Source organism: Acanthochromis polyacanthus, chromosome 5 (assembly GCF_021347895.1).
Source record: "Acanthochromis polyacanthus isolate Apoly-LR-REF ecotype Palm Island chromosome 5, KAUST_Apoly_ChrSc, whole genome shotgun sequence".
Lineage (NCBI taxonomy): Eukaryota > Metazoa > Chordata > Actinopteri > Pomacentridae > Acanthochromis > Acanthochromis polyacanthus.
Genome location: NC_067117.1, coordinates 34359991 through 34374990, shown reverse-complemented (window position 1 = coordinate 34374990; position 15000 = coordinate 34359991). Strand labels below are relative to the sequence as shown.

The 15000-nt window shown below is 40.2% G+C and overlaps 1 protein-coding gene across 2 annotated transcripts in view; it reads right to left on the bottom strand.

Annotated features, from left to right (window-relative positions):
* igsf21a (immunoglobin superfamily, member 21a) overlaps nucleotides 1–15000 on the bottom strand; it is a 188064-nt gene that overhangs the window by 89362 nt on the left and 83702 nt on the right. For both annotated transcript variants that reach the window (XM_022192610.2, XM_022192611.2), the window contains exon 3: nucleotides 992–1113. In XM_022192610.2, the coding sequence (XP_022048302.1) occupies nucleotides 992–1113 (122 nt within the window). The remainder of the gene's footprint in view (nucleotides 1–991; nucleotides 1114–15000) is intronic.

The following is a 15000-nucleotide window of genomic DNA, read 5'->3' as shown; positions in this document are numbered from 1 at the left end:
CATTCCGCCGCAATGATGCCTACTCTCCCAAAGGGATAGTAGACTGTCCAGATAAATCATCTTCAGCTGGGAAGCCGCACCGCACGGCAGAAAAGACGGAGAAAAAAAATACAATGATGTAGCAATGTACATGAGCTGAATCACAAAAAGAAAAAAAAATAACAGCAGCATAAAGATGAGATGAAGGGGAAAGATGAAAGTGGGATTGTTACAAAAGGACGCAAAGTGTAAAGCATCCTGGTTTTGAATCAAGTTCTAGGTGTGATGCGCGCCAGCACTTCTTTTGTGTTGCTGAACATCGAGATAGTGATATCTGGAGTAGCAGAAGAGCCATAGCAGAGGGAGTGAGAAATGAGGAGATGTGAAGACAGCTGCCAGCCGTATTGTTGAAGCCTGGGGTAAAAGAAAGCAGTTCTCAGGGCGCCATGAACGTGTAATTAAGCCAGCCAGAGCCAGATGACTCCTCCTACTACTACTCTCTATTTCCCTGTTTCTTCACTCTTAGTAAAACCTGTTAATGCATACATAGTGGGGCTGTGTGTGCAGAGGATCACTGGGGCTTCAAATGTTCACTTCCATGATAATGTGCAGGAGATGAGCAGTGCTACCTGGGATGTATGCACCACTGTGGCTGGATTAAGAAGCAGCCTGGCCAGATGTTAGCTAAATCTTCACCACTGAACTCCTTATCCTGAGCAGAGTTTCTGATTAGAGATTGTCACTACCTCCTGTCCTCATGTAATAATACACTGACCTCGTTCGCCAGGTCACTCCAGTGTGGCCTCATCTGGCCAACAGCAGATGGCTGGGAATGCAGCTGTATAGCAGCGAGCAGGAGTTCATCTTAGTGCATACTACCACTGTGTCAGGAGGTTGTTTGATTTCACAGCAAGTTTAATATTTTACAATTCACCAGAGCTGCAGAACAAATCCAGTATGAGAAGTGAAAAAGAAAGCAGTTGTGTTGATTGATCTTGATTTCGAGGCTTACCGGACAGTTGATTGATACACAAGGTCTTCACGTCTGCGGTAGTCCTCCATGTGGGAGTAATTTGTATTAAACATAGCATCGTAGGTGAAGATTTTCTGCTTTATGGTACCTCCATCTGTGACCTGTGAAGCACAAAGAGAGAACATTAGTGAGGTGATTCCTCTAATGACGGATGACAGGACTTGCCTTTTGGCCCCTGAGCTTCTCCTATGAATAAACAGTTGTCCCATGGCCTACAGGGTAGATCCTGCCTGCAGTTACCTCATTAATTCACGATAAGTTCATTCCATATAATGTCTAAAAGCAAGAGATTGAAAACCTGCTGACATGATAACATCACAGAGGCAGTCTCTTAGGTGGCTACCGGTCTGTGCTCATGCACATGAGTCTTAAGTCTTAATGAAGACTGACACAGCATGGTGTTCTGTATGTGTCAAGCAGTCTGCTTTTTTGCAGAGGTAATGGCATGTGACGAGATACTGCAGAGGTAACGGGATAGGATATTCAAAACACTGGTCTCATCTCGTTTTTTTTCCTGGGCACGGTAGATGATGGAGTAGCTCTTTCCTTTCTAATATTCACAGGAGTGTTAAAGTCACTTAGCATTTGAATGACGGTGATTTCTCCTCTTTTTAGAAGCCACAGACAGCCATAAAGGAACGGGGTGACAGGATTTTAATGGAGCCACTAATGCTGCTTTGAAGAAAGAAATTGTTGGTGGGCCTGGGATCCTTCTTCCGTTTGCCAGTGAAGATGCTATCATTCTGATCCAATCCAATCCCCTTAGCGAGGTAAACAATGTCAAAGCATTTCATGATTAGTCTGTCTAATGTATAAGGTACACATTGCCGCATAAGAGACAAAGCTAAATTGTATTTGTATGAGCAAACAATCCTTCCCTGTGCATGTGAGGTAGCTCATATAACCTCTGCCTCCAGAGAAGGCACACCGCCTCAGGCTTAGTTTGCTAAGTGGTGCTGCACAGGGAGCTGACAACGCTGAAACAACCAAAAGCAACAGGAGACTGGAAATACATCACCTTCCTCACCTGTAACAAACAACCTCTTATTGGCTACATGTCACCTTTGTCCTCTGATATTTGGAGGACTTATGCCGAATTTCATATTATTAAATGTTAGGATGCTGGCTTGCAACATTTTTCTAAAGCATTCCTCCACTCATGCATATGATTTTTACATTTTCTTGACACCATTCGACTTGAGAAAGGTTTTAGCATCCTTGTCAACAACCTGAGAGTATTGTGGCCATCTGCTCGGTTTGAATATCAATTCAGAGGTGTAGACACAGAGCGATGATGTGGCTTCATTCTGAGCTACTGAACAGGGAGAGCCAACAGGAAAAGGTCAGCCTCTAAAAGCAAAGCCATGTTTGAAAATTGTGCTTTCCAACCACCCAGACTTGTGTCACAACTGTAGTTACAGTAATGGTCCTTTTAGAAACATCACCATAGGGAGTCAAAAGGCATTTCTGTCTGACATAGCTGTTGAATACCTTATGTGACATGGGTTCTACAAAGTTTAAAAAAAAAATACCAGTCTTAACATTCTTCTTACAGAGCGCTCATACACAGGCATTCTATTAGGTATCATCAATATGATAGCAATAGTGAGCCTTATCAATAGCATCACAAAGGGATTTTTTATAAGATGACATTGATAAAACACTGATACAACAATAAACAGAAATACATACATGATGAATGGGTCTCATATATGACATTCAGGACCACTGGGTGTCACACTTGAGCACCAGCATTTCAGAGTAAAACAGACAGATGTGTTGGCGGCAGATGGAGCTCAATCTTCTCTATGGATACCATAATTCCTCAATATACTTAAATAGCAACTGGTTGCTTCCTGCTGCAGTATTGCTATATTATTCTTGTTTATCTAAGCTACCGTGGATCTAAGATATAGCCAGCTCATATGGGGGGTTAGGAGACCGTTGGTACCCTTGAAAGCCTTTAAAGTGAAGTATAACTTTTTTTTTTTTACCCCTTTATAGTTAGTAAAGAGACAGAGCCTTTAAAGTGAAGTATAACTTTTTTTTTTTTTAAATCCCTTTATAGTTAGTAAAGAGACAGACAGGAAAGTATGGAAAAGACCTGCAGTTAAGGGCTGTGAGCCGGAATCGAACCCAGGCCATTTCGTTGGGGACTATAGCATCTGTTAATAGGTCGCCAGCTCAACCAGTTATGCTACCTGGGAACCCAAGTCAACTAGAACATTTGAAAATCAATGCAAAAATCAACACAGAGACGTAACAGGAAGCCAAGCAACGGAGCTCCATGATATTGTTTTTTGGAGTTAGCGGAAATCCTTGCAGTAGAATTTTGAACCAAATGAAGGTGATGAAAGGAAGCCTGAGTAATTTAGCGCATTGCAGAAATTGAAAAATACATAATATTGTATGCATATTAAAAATGAAGCATGGACAGCCCTGAGCAGATCCTGAAAAGAGAGGAGGTTTGTTTCTAATTAACTTGAAAAAAATAAAACACAGGCCATGATTTCAATCAATCTACATGATACCTGTACTGGAAGCTGCAAGACAGCACATTTTACTGGATTAATAATAAAATGTCATAAAGTGACGTACATTACAGATTAGTACACCATGCGACAAACATCAGTATCAATGAATTATGCAGCTGAACTGTCACAGAAATTTGAAAGTTGCATTTCCAGTTATTCTCTTGTAGCTGTTTCAGTTTCATTCATCAACAGTGCTTGGGCAAGTGATTACACCTGTGAGACAAGATCAAATATCTTTCAACTCACTCAAGGAATTTTCCTCATTTCTATTTGCATTCTTCAAAAACACATCTGCTCATGTACCTATCAGTCGCAGAATATTCTGCTTCTAATATTACGTGTAAACAACCAAAGTCAGACAGCAAAGCACAATCATTTGTATTGGTCCTCATTATTATTATTATTATTATTATTATTGACTGCTTGTTCAAAACTACACAAAATGTTTCATCAAAGACTTCAAGTCAAATTCATTTCTAGGTCTAAGCATCATGAACATGGGACCAGCTGTTCAAATTTTAACTTTTCCATTTGGCATTAGCATATCAATGCTTTTTTGGAGATGTATTAACTATTCAATACAGCACACGGGACAACATCAATCCAGGACAGAGTACAGACTTAAAAATCTTTGCAAAAGCGTTGACACAAGACTGCTATGAAGGAATGCCATATGTGCACGTACATGAGTTGGTGTGAGTTTATTCTGCAAAAACAGTAGTATTCCAGGTGAGTATGTAAGTGTGAGACTCTAAGACAGTTGCTGTGAACATCTGAATATGTGATTTTACACATGACATCAGTCTTGGGTTGACAACGTTTTCACACAGCTGAAATTAACAGTGATAGTCAGCTCACTTTCTTAACATATTTAATCAACTTGTTTAATTAATCATCCATCCATCCATCCATCCATCCATCCATCCATCCATCCATCCATCCATCCATCCATCCATCCATCCATCCATCGCTTTCATTCTCTGTAGGGTGGCAGGGGGTTGGAGCCTATCCTAGCTACATTTTCACACAGAAATATCTTTGAGCTGTGAGGCGACAGTGCAAAGTACTGAAATGAAAAAAAAACATAATTTGTTTAACTTATTTTTCTTTCTTTTTTTTAATATACCAATAATGATGCAATTTGACATTAAAGCACACAAACAATTCTCGAATGAACCTTTATAAAAGCATGACCATCGGTTCCTCAGAGAACTGTTCCGCTTCTGTTGGAAGTGCAACTCTAAGTTGACACTACCATGATTGCCTGGAGGCAGTTATTCAAAATATGACTGTGGGTGTAGATAGGGTCTAAGATGATAGAGCCCTCTCCATGGAATCAACATGCTGTATGTGTTTGTGAGCCAAGCCTAAATAAATCCAATGACCTTACATTGATGGCATCTTGGATGGAGATGACCTCAGACACTGACAAGCTCAGACTGGGCAGCTTGCAGGATAGATAATTTTATACGTGAAACCATTTGTGATGGCAGAAATAGACCTGAGTAGTTAATGTGAGAAGCAATAATTTCATCTAGCTGAAAACCACAAGACATTCCACCTACAGAAATTCACCATTACCACAATCCAGGAGAGAAGACATCAGTGTTTAATTACTGAGTCTCCCGCAAGTGCAGTGGAAAAACATCAGAGTAATGAAGACGCATTGAAAAGGATACCCAGACTTGTGGGTTATTTCCTCAGAGGGGATTGTATACTAATATATAGATTTTTAAGGACGTACTAGTTTAGATCAGATGCATAGGCATGCCTGAGGTACATTCACATCATCTAACCTGCCTTTGTTACTTGAAAACAAACATGTGCTTATGAGAAAGTACATCTTTAAAGAATGGTATACAAATCTAATTCAAGAAAGCTCACTTCTCCTCTACTCAAACACTGTGGGTGACTTTAGAGTAACAAGACTACATAAACTGATGCAAATATGATCTGCTGGTGCTGAAGTACAGAGCAGAGCTGGAGACATTTTCTGGCTGTCTCGCTTTTCACAGTCCATCTGATCCAACAAGCGTTATAATCGCTTCCGTCGTCCCCCTGAAAAGCCTGGTGGATAATGCAGGTGTCAGATTTCTGGTTGTCTGGGAGCCCTAAGGACCCGAGAGAAGATTTCTGCCTCGGACAGGTCTTCTCGGTAGCACCCCCTCTTTATCTATCCCTCCTTAATGATTTCACCTCTTAATTAAGACTGACCTGTAACCCCCCCCCCCCCTGTAATAAATTTGAAAAATTCTGCACATCAGTGGATGTCTCCCTATCCCCACAAGAGGACCTGTTTGCAGGATAAAGGATCGACTATGGGAGGAACAGAACAGTGAGGTAAGGAGAGAGAGTGGGAGGGGAAACGAGAGCCAAACTGTGCCAAAATGGCTGTACAAGAGGGAGGGCAAGAGGGAGATGAATACTCTTTGATTGCAGAAAAGCACCGTTGGGGAAGCAAAGCTTTGCTACAACTGCTTTGTTGAATCCAGGCCATGCGATGCATGAGGCACAGAGGCACCAAACCTCTCCAACCCCTCCCTTGTCTGTATTGTGGCAGATAGTGGATACTGGCTGAGGGAACAGCCAGCAGGCGAAAGAAGAGTCCATGACAGGTAGCTGACAAGATGGGGTGAGCTTGAAGGTGCTCAAAACAGGGCCCTATCCCTCTCCTGCAATGTGATAGTGCCAAGATCTCTCACACACAGAGGGTGTCCTGTATTCTTCCTGGCCTGCCTGCTGAACCACCCCTCTAATGATGCCTCCTATTATTGGGGTCAGATTAGGACTGGGTCTCAGGGGTTAACCAAAGCCCTCCTCCCTCTGCCTGTCTGGGGTGGGCCTATTTATAGTCTGCAGCTGCATCAGCAGCCACTGGAGGAAATTCAGCTAACACACTGCAGGGCAACTGTGAGAGATTCAACCTGAATCCTGCTTCATAATTTCAGGCAGCAGTCAGAGAATCACTATAGTGAGTCTTTTTATAGCACTTTTTTTTTTTGTCTCAAACCGGTTAGGAAGAGAGATGAAATATGAACGTTATGTATTTCTGAAGATATTTCAGTCTCCAAAGATATGGAAGACCTCCTAGTGTAATATTATGCAAAGATATGGCTGAGTAATAACAGTATGTTCTTCAAATGAGGAGAAGATAATGGTTTTCAAGAAATGTTAATTCATATTTTACCAGCATTTCTTTGTGATCTTAATCTACAAGTCTAACAATTCCATAAGATGGACAGCAGCATGGCTCTGAAATAATGTCCTAATAAGATTTATTCCCATTCAGTCCTTCATTTAAAGACTTAGAAAAGCAGTAACAAAAGAGATGATCAGAGTATTGTCAAGAAGAAGCTTGGCGCTTTCCTTCATATCCATGCTAATTTGCCTAATATTATTATCTCACAAAGTGTCTATTGGAAACAGGGCCAAATCATTGGGAGACATTGTCTTACTTATGTAACTGCTATAATTGCAGTGTGCTAGAACAAAATTAACACAAAATTCAGACCTTATGTGCCAGAGTAGGAGCTTTTGGAAATGTTAAAAATGAATTTACTTTTGCATCTAATGTTTTATTGTATTCTTAAAATACTGTAAACACAATGGTTTTACTTTGTTATGATTTGCAATGTTGTCAGGATCTTTTTATTAAACCAAATGATGCATCTCCACGTGCTTATGACATGTACAATAAAATTTGTTCAACATGCTTAATTCACACAGCCGGCACTATAAACTACAAGCAAAGAAGACACTTGCAACTTCAATACAAAGATGATAGACATTAGGAGGTAAAGCACAGGACCTTTCCATTCCATTAAGTTTAGAAGAGCAGCAGCATATCTCTGAGCCTTTGAGCTACTGGAACAAATAGACAGACAGCGGCACTGCACACTGGGAAGTATGCAGTTTGTGAGGAAAGGGAGTGCTAAGGTACAACAATAACACACCATGCCCCAGTGAAATAAGAGATGAAATTTGCTGTCACTGCTTTTATGGAGCACAAAGGATGATATACTGGGGACAATACGGGGAAAAAATGTTGCAAAGTGCTGCATCTAACAAAAATGTAATAAACTAGACAAAATATGATAAAAGTGCAATGTTTATTAACTTTATTAGTCTGTACCACTTAGAGATGCCAAGTGTAAGTAGAGGGAATGCTGAGGCGCTGATACGGCATGCCTGCTGACTGAAGATGTCTATAAGTGATGGCTACATCTGTGGATATACTTTATGATGTTGATCTTCATTCAGCAGGCAGATCTAGCATACGGCACCGGTGGTCCTGCCTCTTAACCTGTGAGTTTACAGCTCTCCATGCTGTGCTCCCCTACTGGCTGCTGAGTGACAGAGGACTTGGTTAAAGGGATTTCATGCTTCAAATGACAGGCTCCTCTCCTCCCTCTGTCTGTCACTACGCTCAGTGGGGAAGCTCAGCTAATTCAGCCTGGTAGCTAACTGATGATGCAAAAATATACAGTACCTTTGATGCTAACACAGGCTCGTGATGCGGTGCCACGCTAATTTAAACAGATGCTGATTTTGCAGGAAAGGTGAATATAGAAATATCTTGAAATGGTTCAAAACTTGACAATTATTAACAAGAAAAACTTGCCAAAAATCGTATTTTATAATCTGTCTTTGTTACATCTAAAAATGGAGCTCTGTGATAGATATTATATCCTCAAGAATATTTTAAATTGTTGGTTGAAATATATTGTTATACTCGGAGCATAAAGTTTCTGTTAATATGACAATTTCAGGTTCAGCAGCAATGCTCGGAGGTTGTGCATCTATGTTGGACTCTTTAGCATGACAAGTTTTCAATCAGCACCATTGTCTCTGTTTACACACACACACACACACACACACACACACACACACACACACACACACACACACACACACACACACACACACACACACACACACACAGCAAAAGAGGACAGCACCATCATAGTCGATTTTATTTTAATTTTTGTTTCCTGGCCCATTATCAATGTCACATGCCCCCATTCTGCTGTCAGGCATTTTGATTCCAGCGTTACAGAGTACAAACAGGTTGTGATTGGCTGCTGCTGGAGCTGCCAGATTACATACAGGGATTAGAGCTCGGCTTCACAAAAACTGTGCCACCAACAGGAACAGACCAGCTGCATTCAGCTGCACCCTGAAGGTAACAGGGTGAGGGTCAGGAACAGCCGGAGTATAAATTCAGGCAGTTAAGTGTTATGCAAGTGTGTTATCTAAAGCCATCTGAGACAAGGCCGTGGTGAGATGGTTATTATGGCTGTCATTCTGAGGTAGACAGGCTGTCTGTGGGCTGACAGTGAGGAGGTGATGAGATCAAAGCAGGTCAGACTGATTGAAGACTGATGATTTAGAGTATATTGGTTATTATATACTATTGTATAGCAGTGCAGCATTGCCCTGGCTATGTGTGAGCATATTTTAAAGAATGGAAAACTTAAAAAAAAAAAAAAAAAAGTTTTCAAAAGATGGAAGGATTCTAGAGTTTAAGAAAAAAAAAGAATATATGTCATCTCATCTGCCTGAGCAATTACCACTGAGGTGCCCTTAAGCAAACCACTTCTAACCAAATTGCCTGGGAAGCTGATTAGCTGACAATAGAGTGTGGTTAACCGTGGTTGTTCCGGGCAGCTTGCAAATGGTAACCATCAGAAAAGTATAATGTGTGTTAATGAGGAGGCTTAACAGAAAAACTGTTTCATTTATCTGCTTCTACAAGTCACTTTAATGATGAATTCTGTAAAAAAATATGAAAAAATATGTCTTATTGATGCTGATCCATAACAGATATTTGCACTGCAATGTATAATTGCTTAAAGAATGAAGACATCACAAACTGACAGCTGTTAAAACATACCGTTTGTGGTCATAATCATTAGTTGTGACATTGCTTAAACAGTCCGAATTCTTCAAAATCCAGCACAAGTGTATGCCAGCTAATCTTACTGCATTTGCCTCTGTTTGTAGAACTATAAAAACTGTTATTTTTCACATCAGTCTGTTCCATTCATCACATTTTGTGCACTTTATTTCACTGTCAGAGCTCCTGTTTTCACCGTCTGAATCACTCTTTGGCCCGTCTGACCTCCAGGCTACTGCAGCCCCGTGTCACCCTGAGCCACTTTCTCACTGTTGCAGCATGTGCATGTGGCTTGATATGCAAATTCCGTAATTCCAACAAATGAGAATGACTGCGCTTAACTCTGATAATGTATTGTGTCAAAGTCCATCGAACTTACAAGCATGAGATGCAGACCGTGTTGCAGTATGTAATTAAGTGGCTCCATGTGTGAGTTATGGACGTGTATGTGTGGGGGAGGGAGGATGAGTAAAACTGTCCTCTGTCTTACTGACTTACACTGAAATGCAGCACATAATTGCTGAGTGGAACTTGTCAGTGACTAACAATAGTGTGGAGCTACTGCATGAGGCTTCTGTTATGTTTTTTTTTAACCACACTGCCCTGTGTCACTGAGTTATTGGTCAACAAGTTCACTGCAGTATAATTTATGATTTTAATATTACAAAACACTACCAGTTATGACCAGTTCCCAGGTTGTTACATAAAACCCTATACTATGTTTTTCTCCCTTTATCTCACTAATGAGGCACTTTTCTCCACCAAACCTATGTCCAACAACATTCTTGCCATTTTTCTCCTTATATCACAGATGGGTTTTGACTCACAAGGGCACACAAGTTGGAAAACAGATGGTCTTAAAAGGCATCAAGGCCACTGTGGACATAACAAGTCTGCATATGTTTGCAGCTTCACAGCCACCCCCCCCCCCCCCCCCCGCACCCCCACTCCCCCTCCCTTTTTTTTTTTCCTGTTCCTTATCCTCCAGATTGCTGGAGCCACCATCTGCATCCGCTGGTTGATGGATATATGGGGAGTGTTATTCAACGCATAAATCATAAAGCAGATCGTGAGCACACAACAGAATGCTGAATTTGGCAGAATGCTAAAATAGACAAAAGGTTTTTGTTTTCTTCATAAATTTTATGAGTGAGTTTATTATGATAAAGCATTTTCTGCCCTCATACTGTGAGAAAATTTATCACGGGAACGGGCCTCTGACAGAAATTGGTTGAAAGCAGAAATTCGCACTGGGATTACTGTGCAGGACAAATTGAAAAGGTTAAAGCAAGCTCCTACTGAATGATTCATTTCACCTACAAAAACTGAGGATTTCACAGAGTTAATGTCAGCGCTGCTCTCTGCAAGGAAATGTGTTGTGGGAATTCTGTTTTGATGTAGTCATCCAGGTGATGAAGAGTTAAGACGAGCTATACGTGGTTAATGTGCACATCTGAAACAAGCCCACAGTACTGGAGTTAGGGTTGAAACATTTATCTGTCTGTACAGTGCACTGCATGGGGCTCATTTCATGCTTAAGTACAAATTTCTAATCCTTAATGTGGCGTGGGGCCTTTTTCCATTTTTAATAAGACATGCTCGAGCTAAATTGAGGAAGCAGACACTGGCACATATTATTTACTATGCTTGTTTCCAGGGTGACTTTGTCTCCTCTTTCAACTGAGCTAAGTACTGAAGGACAAAAAATGTAATTTAATATTAAATGCTTGTGTTTTTTCTCATTTACTCAACATGACTAATCTCATGTTCCACTGCTTTATCTTTTTGTCTTGATGTGTCTACAGTACAGACAGGATTTGACGCTAGTATGATACCTTTTTTTCAGTCTAAATTTACATCCTGCTTAATTATAACACTTAAAAGCCATGACGATAATACTGCTGCACTGTGAGTACAAAACTTCTTTCCAGACATCTGTGATGCCTCTGCTCACTTATGTTGATGTCTAATGCTTTAAAAAAATGTCTTATCAATATATCTGTGAAACATTTACAACATTTAATCCTTCCAGTACACTGCTGAGACATCGAGAGTCTTAGAAGGAGATAAGAGCATTCCACTTCAAAAATATTGACCTCATGAGTTTCAGACTAGGTGCTTATTAGCATCTCTGGCAGAACACATAAAAATTCTGCGATAATGATTTGAAAGTGAGCTGGAAGTACAAGAACATGAAGGTCGTCGTAATGCTATCAAAACGCTCCTGTTTGCCTCATGTCACTGTAGGAGATTTACAGTAAGTCAAAATTAAATCTCACAGTAACTGTAGGTTTGCTATAATACAGCGGGATGGCATTAGGGAACGGTAAACACATCCTGCTATGCAAAACAACGACATGCTGAGTGGGGGAAGAAAACCAATCTTAGCATTACCTCGACGTAAACAAAAGGTCAAATGGGAGAGGAGAAGAGGAAACTGTATATAATGTGTCTATTAGCATGGACATCATGCACTCACAGCAGAAGCCAATTATTTGCTTAAGTGCTATAAATGAGTCTGTGCAACGTCAACATGTAACCCTCAGACACACACACAAACAGTCATACAGACACACACACACTCACACACTTGAGTTTGAGATAAATCTCCCTCAAGCCATTTGAATTAAGAGCTATTGCTCATATCAAAATAATATTAACAGTAATAATTAGAATATTAACTGGCTGGCCTGTGGGAATGTTGACACCAGCTCTGTTGACATAAAAGGGTCTCCAATGTGATAACAGTTCATTTTCCGAAGCAGCACATTTGTTCCGCATTTCCTTGGTGTGGTGTCAAACAGCTAAGAGGCTTCAAATGTGAGATATCTGACCCCTTTTAAAAACGAGGGAAAAAACAAACAGCTCTCCCGTCTGGCTTGTTGCTAGTATGGACAATTGAGCATGATAGTCGGAGATTCAGTCTAGCGCATGAACAGTGAACAGGGCAAACTCTGGGGTGCAAAGTTGTGTTGCCATGAAACCAAACACTGTCTGCAACGTCTCACAGGTTGCATAATGTCTCTGGGTTTTGGATTTGATGGATTAAAGAGGGATTTTCTTTCCCTTTTTAATCGTGAGGACATAAAATTATCCAATAATTTACAGGAAAAACAATTTTGAGGAACATGTTGATGAATGAAGACTATTTGGTGTTGTGTTAATTTTGCTAATCACTGTGCTGTTATGAGCTCTTAGAACCTCTCAGTGTTGCGATCCTTTTGATGGGATCTTAATTCTGACAATAAGAACTGATTTACTGGATCTCAAGGCTGCTCCTTCATGAATACGTCACTATAATATATTTAAAAACAAAAAAAGTGGTTTGATTTCAATAAATTGTCTCTAAATCGGGGAAAAAACAAACTAGAAGATACATAGGAACAGAAGGAAGACACTGATTTTTCAGTTAATATAGATGGTATTGAAATTATTAGAGTGAGGGGAACTGAGTTTTTAGGTGTCATGGTTGATGAGAATTTGAACTGGTTATCACATAAAGTACACAAAAGTTGAAATATTAAAACAATTGCTGTATTATACAAAGTAAAGGATTTGTTGAATAACAAAGTATTGTACATGTTCTATAATTCTCTGATTTATGCATATCTGACTGTGAATGCCTGTAAGACAAACATCCAGTCAATTTTCATTTTACAGTTAAAGAGCCATAAGAATAATCAGTCAAAAAAAAAAATACAGATCTAACAAATGGATTTTTCCATCAGTTAAAACTGTTTAAATCCCACGACATAGTAGATTATAGTATTCTGCAATTTATTTATAAAGCTCATAAAGAAACTTTACCAGTCATTGTCAGAACAGATTTGCAAAAAGAGAAAGTAAGTAAAAGAAATCATCATAAAACCAAGATTTAGGACCAAATTAATGGAACGCTGCATTTCTGTAAAAAGGCTCAGTTTATGGAAGAATCAAGACGAGGAATCGAAAGAATGTAAATCACAAGAAAGATTTAGAAATGTAATTAAAACCAACATATCATCAAAATACAAAAAATATAATTAATATTATCATAATGCTGTTATGTGCAGGCCTCTCAGACTTTACAGTCATTTTGTTTGTTTTTAAAGCTCATTGTAAACTGATTGTTTGATATAAAGTGGCAGAGTACATAAGTTTATCCTTCTTTGTGCTCCCTTTCATTCAGAAGTTTGGAAACTTTTCTTTTTGTACTGTATTGAATGTTTTTTTTTTTTTTTTTTTAGTTTTTTCCCTCTTCTTTTGTCAATGTATGAAATAAAAACTAACTCATATTTGCAAACGGATTTTACCAATTTGATTTTAAACTTGAAATTGCACCACTAACCAGTTATTTCTTCTTTTACTCATTTCATAGCAGCATCTCTGAAAGGGCCAAAATGGGCTCACCATACTGCTGGCATCCCACTGGACCAGGTGTCCAAACACACGTCTCGCCGTGATCAGCTTGTGAGATAGCCTGGCTCATGATGTGGAGTATTCAGCAGTTGATAGCAGCATAGGAAATGATGCCCCCAGGTGCCAGGAAAGTGTATGTCTTCGCCTTGCATCATTCTGAAATGGACATGGAAGCCAGACCCAGTGTGCCCCTCAGTGTGAGGTGTCTGGACAGAACGACTAATCAGACAAGACTTGGGAGACTAGCTGCTCATTTGATCTCTGTCCTTTTCCTCCTGGGCACATTCTCCTTGCAATGAGCCATCAGCTGGCCTAATGACAAGCACAGATACATCTCAGCTCAACAGCGCTGTACAAAGCACTTTGTAAGGTAGAGTGTCCCTCACGAGCTCACTCCCTTCAGTCTGTTATAGTCACTGCCCAGTCTTGTGTCTGCGGAAATCTGCGGTCCAAGGAGGTGCGTTTGTGTGGTTCATCAGAAAGGGACGCTTTATAGTCACCAAATGACAATGGTTTTCCAATTAGAGTAAAGAAGCCGAGGAGGAAAACAATGTGAGAATGTCAAGGCATGAATGTTTATTTGGTTGTAGCAATGCAACAAGAAACCACAGCAGTGCCACACTAAAGGCAACAGAGCGCTAGTGCCAGTGAGACCTTGTTATCATCTGGGGAGTAAAGCATTACAGAGCACGTTTAAAGGAGGGTTTGGTCATCTGGCAAGGGCTGAGGGATTTCAAGACAGTGTGATGAAGCAACACTGGCTAATGAAGCAGCAGACAATACAATAACAAGACAAAGAGGGAGCGGGGTGAAGCAGAGAAGAATCTGTCTCATCTTTCTCTCCCTCTTCCCCCGTCCACAAATCTCCTCTCATTAGTTTGTTTCCTTGTGTTGTGCACATTGCTTCAAGTCTGCTGCAAGCAAGGGTTGTCAAATGCATGTGTAAAAACAAAACCAAAAAAAAGCTATTGTTTCCTTACTGAGAGGCCTTGGGAAAATATTTTAGTGCACCATGACATCACAGACTGCGACTCTAAAAACCTATACAAGACACTGGGGAGAAAACAAAAGTAAAAAGGATTTGTCTCTTATCATGCAAAGGATAGAAACTGAGGTCCCACAAGTCCAAGTAGATGTGCGCGTCTTTCGTGGAGGTCAAT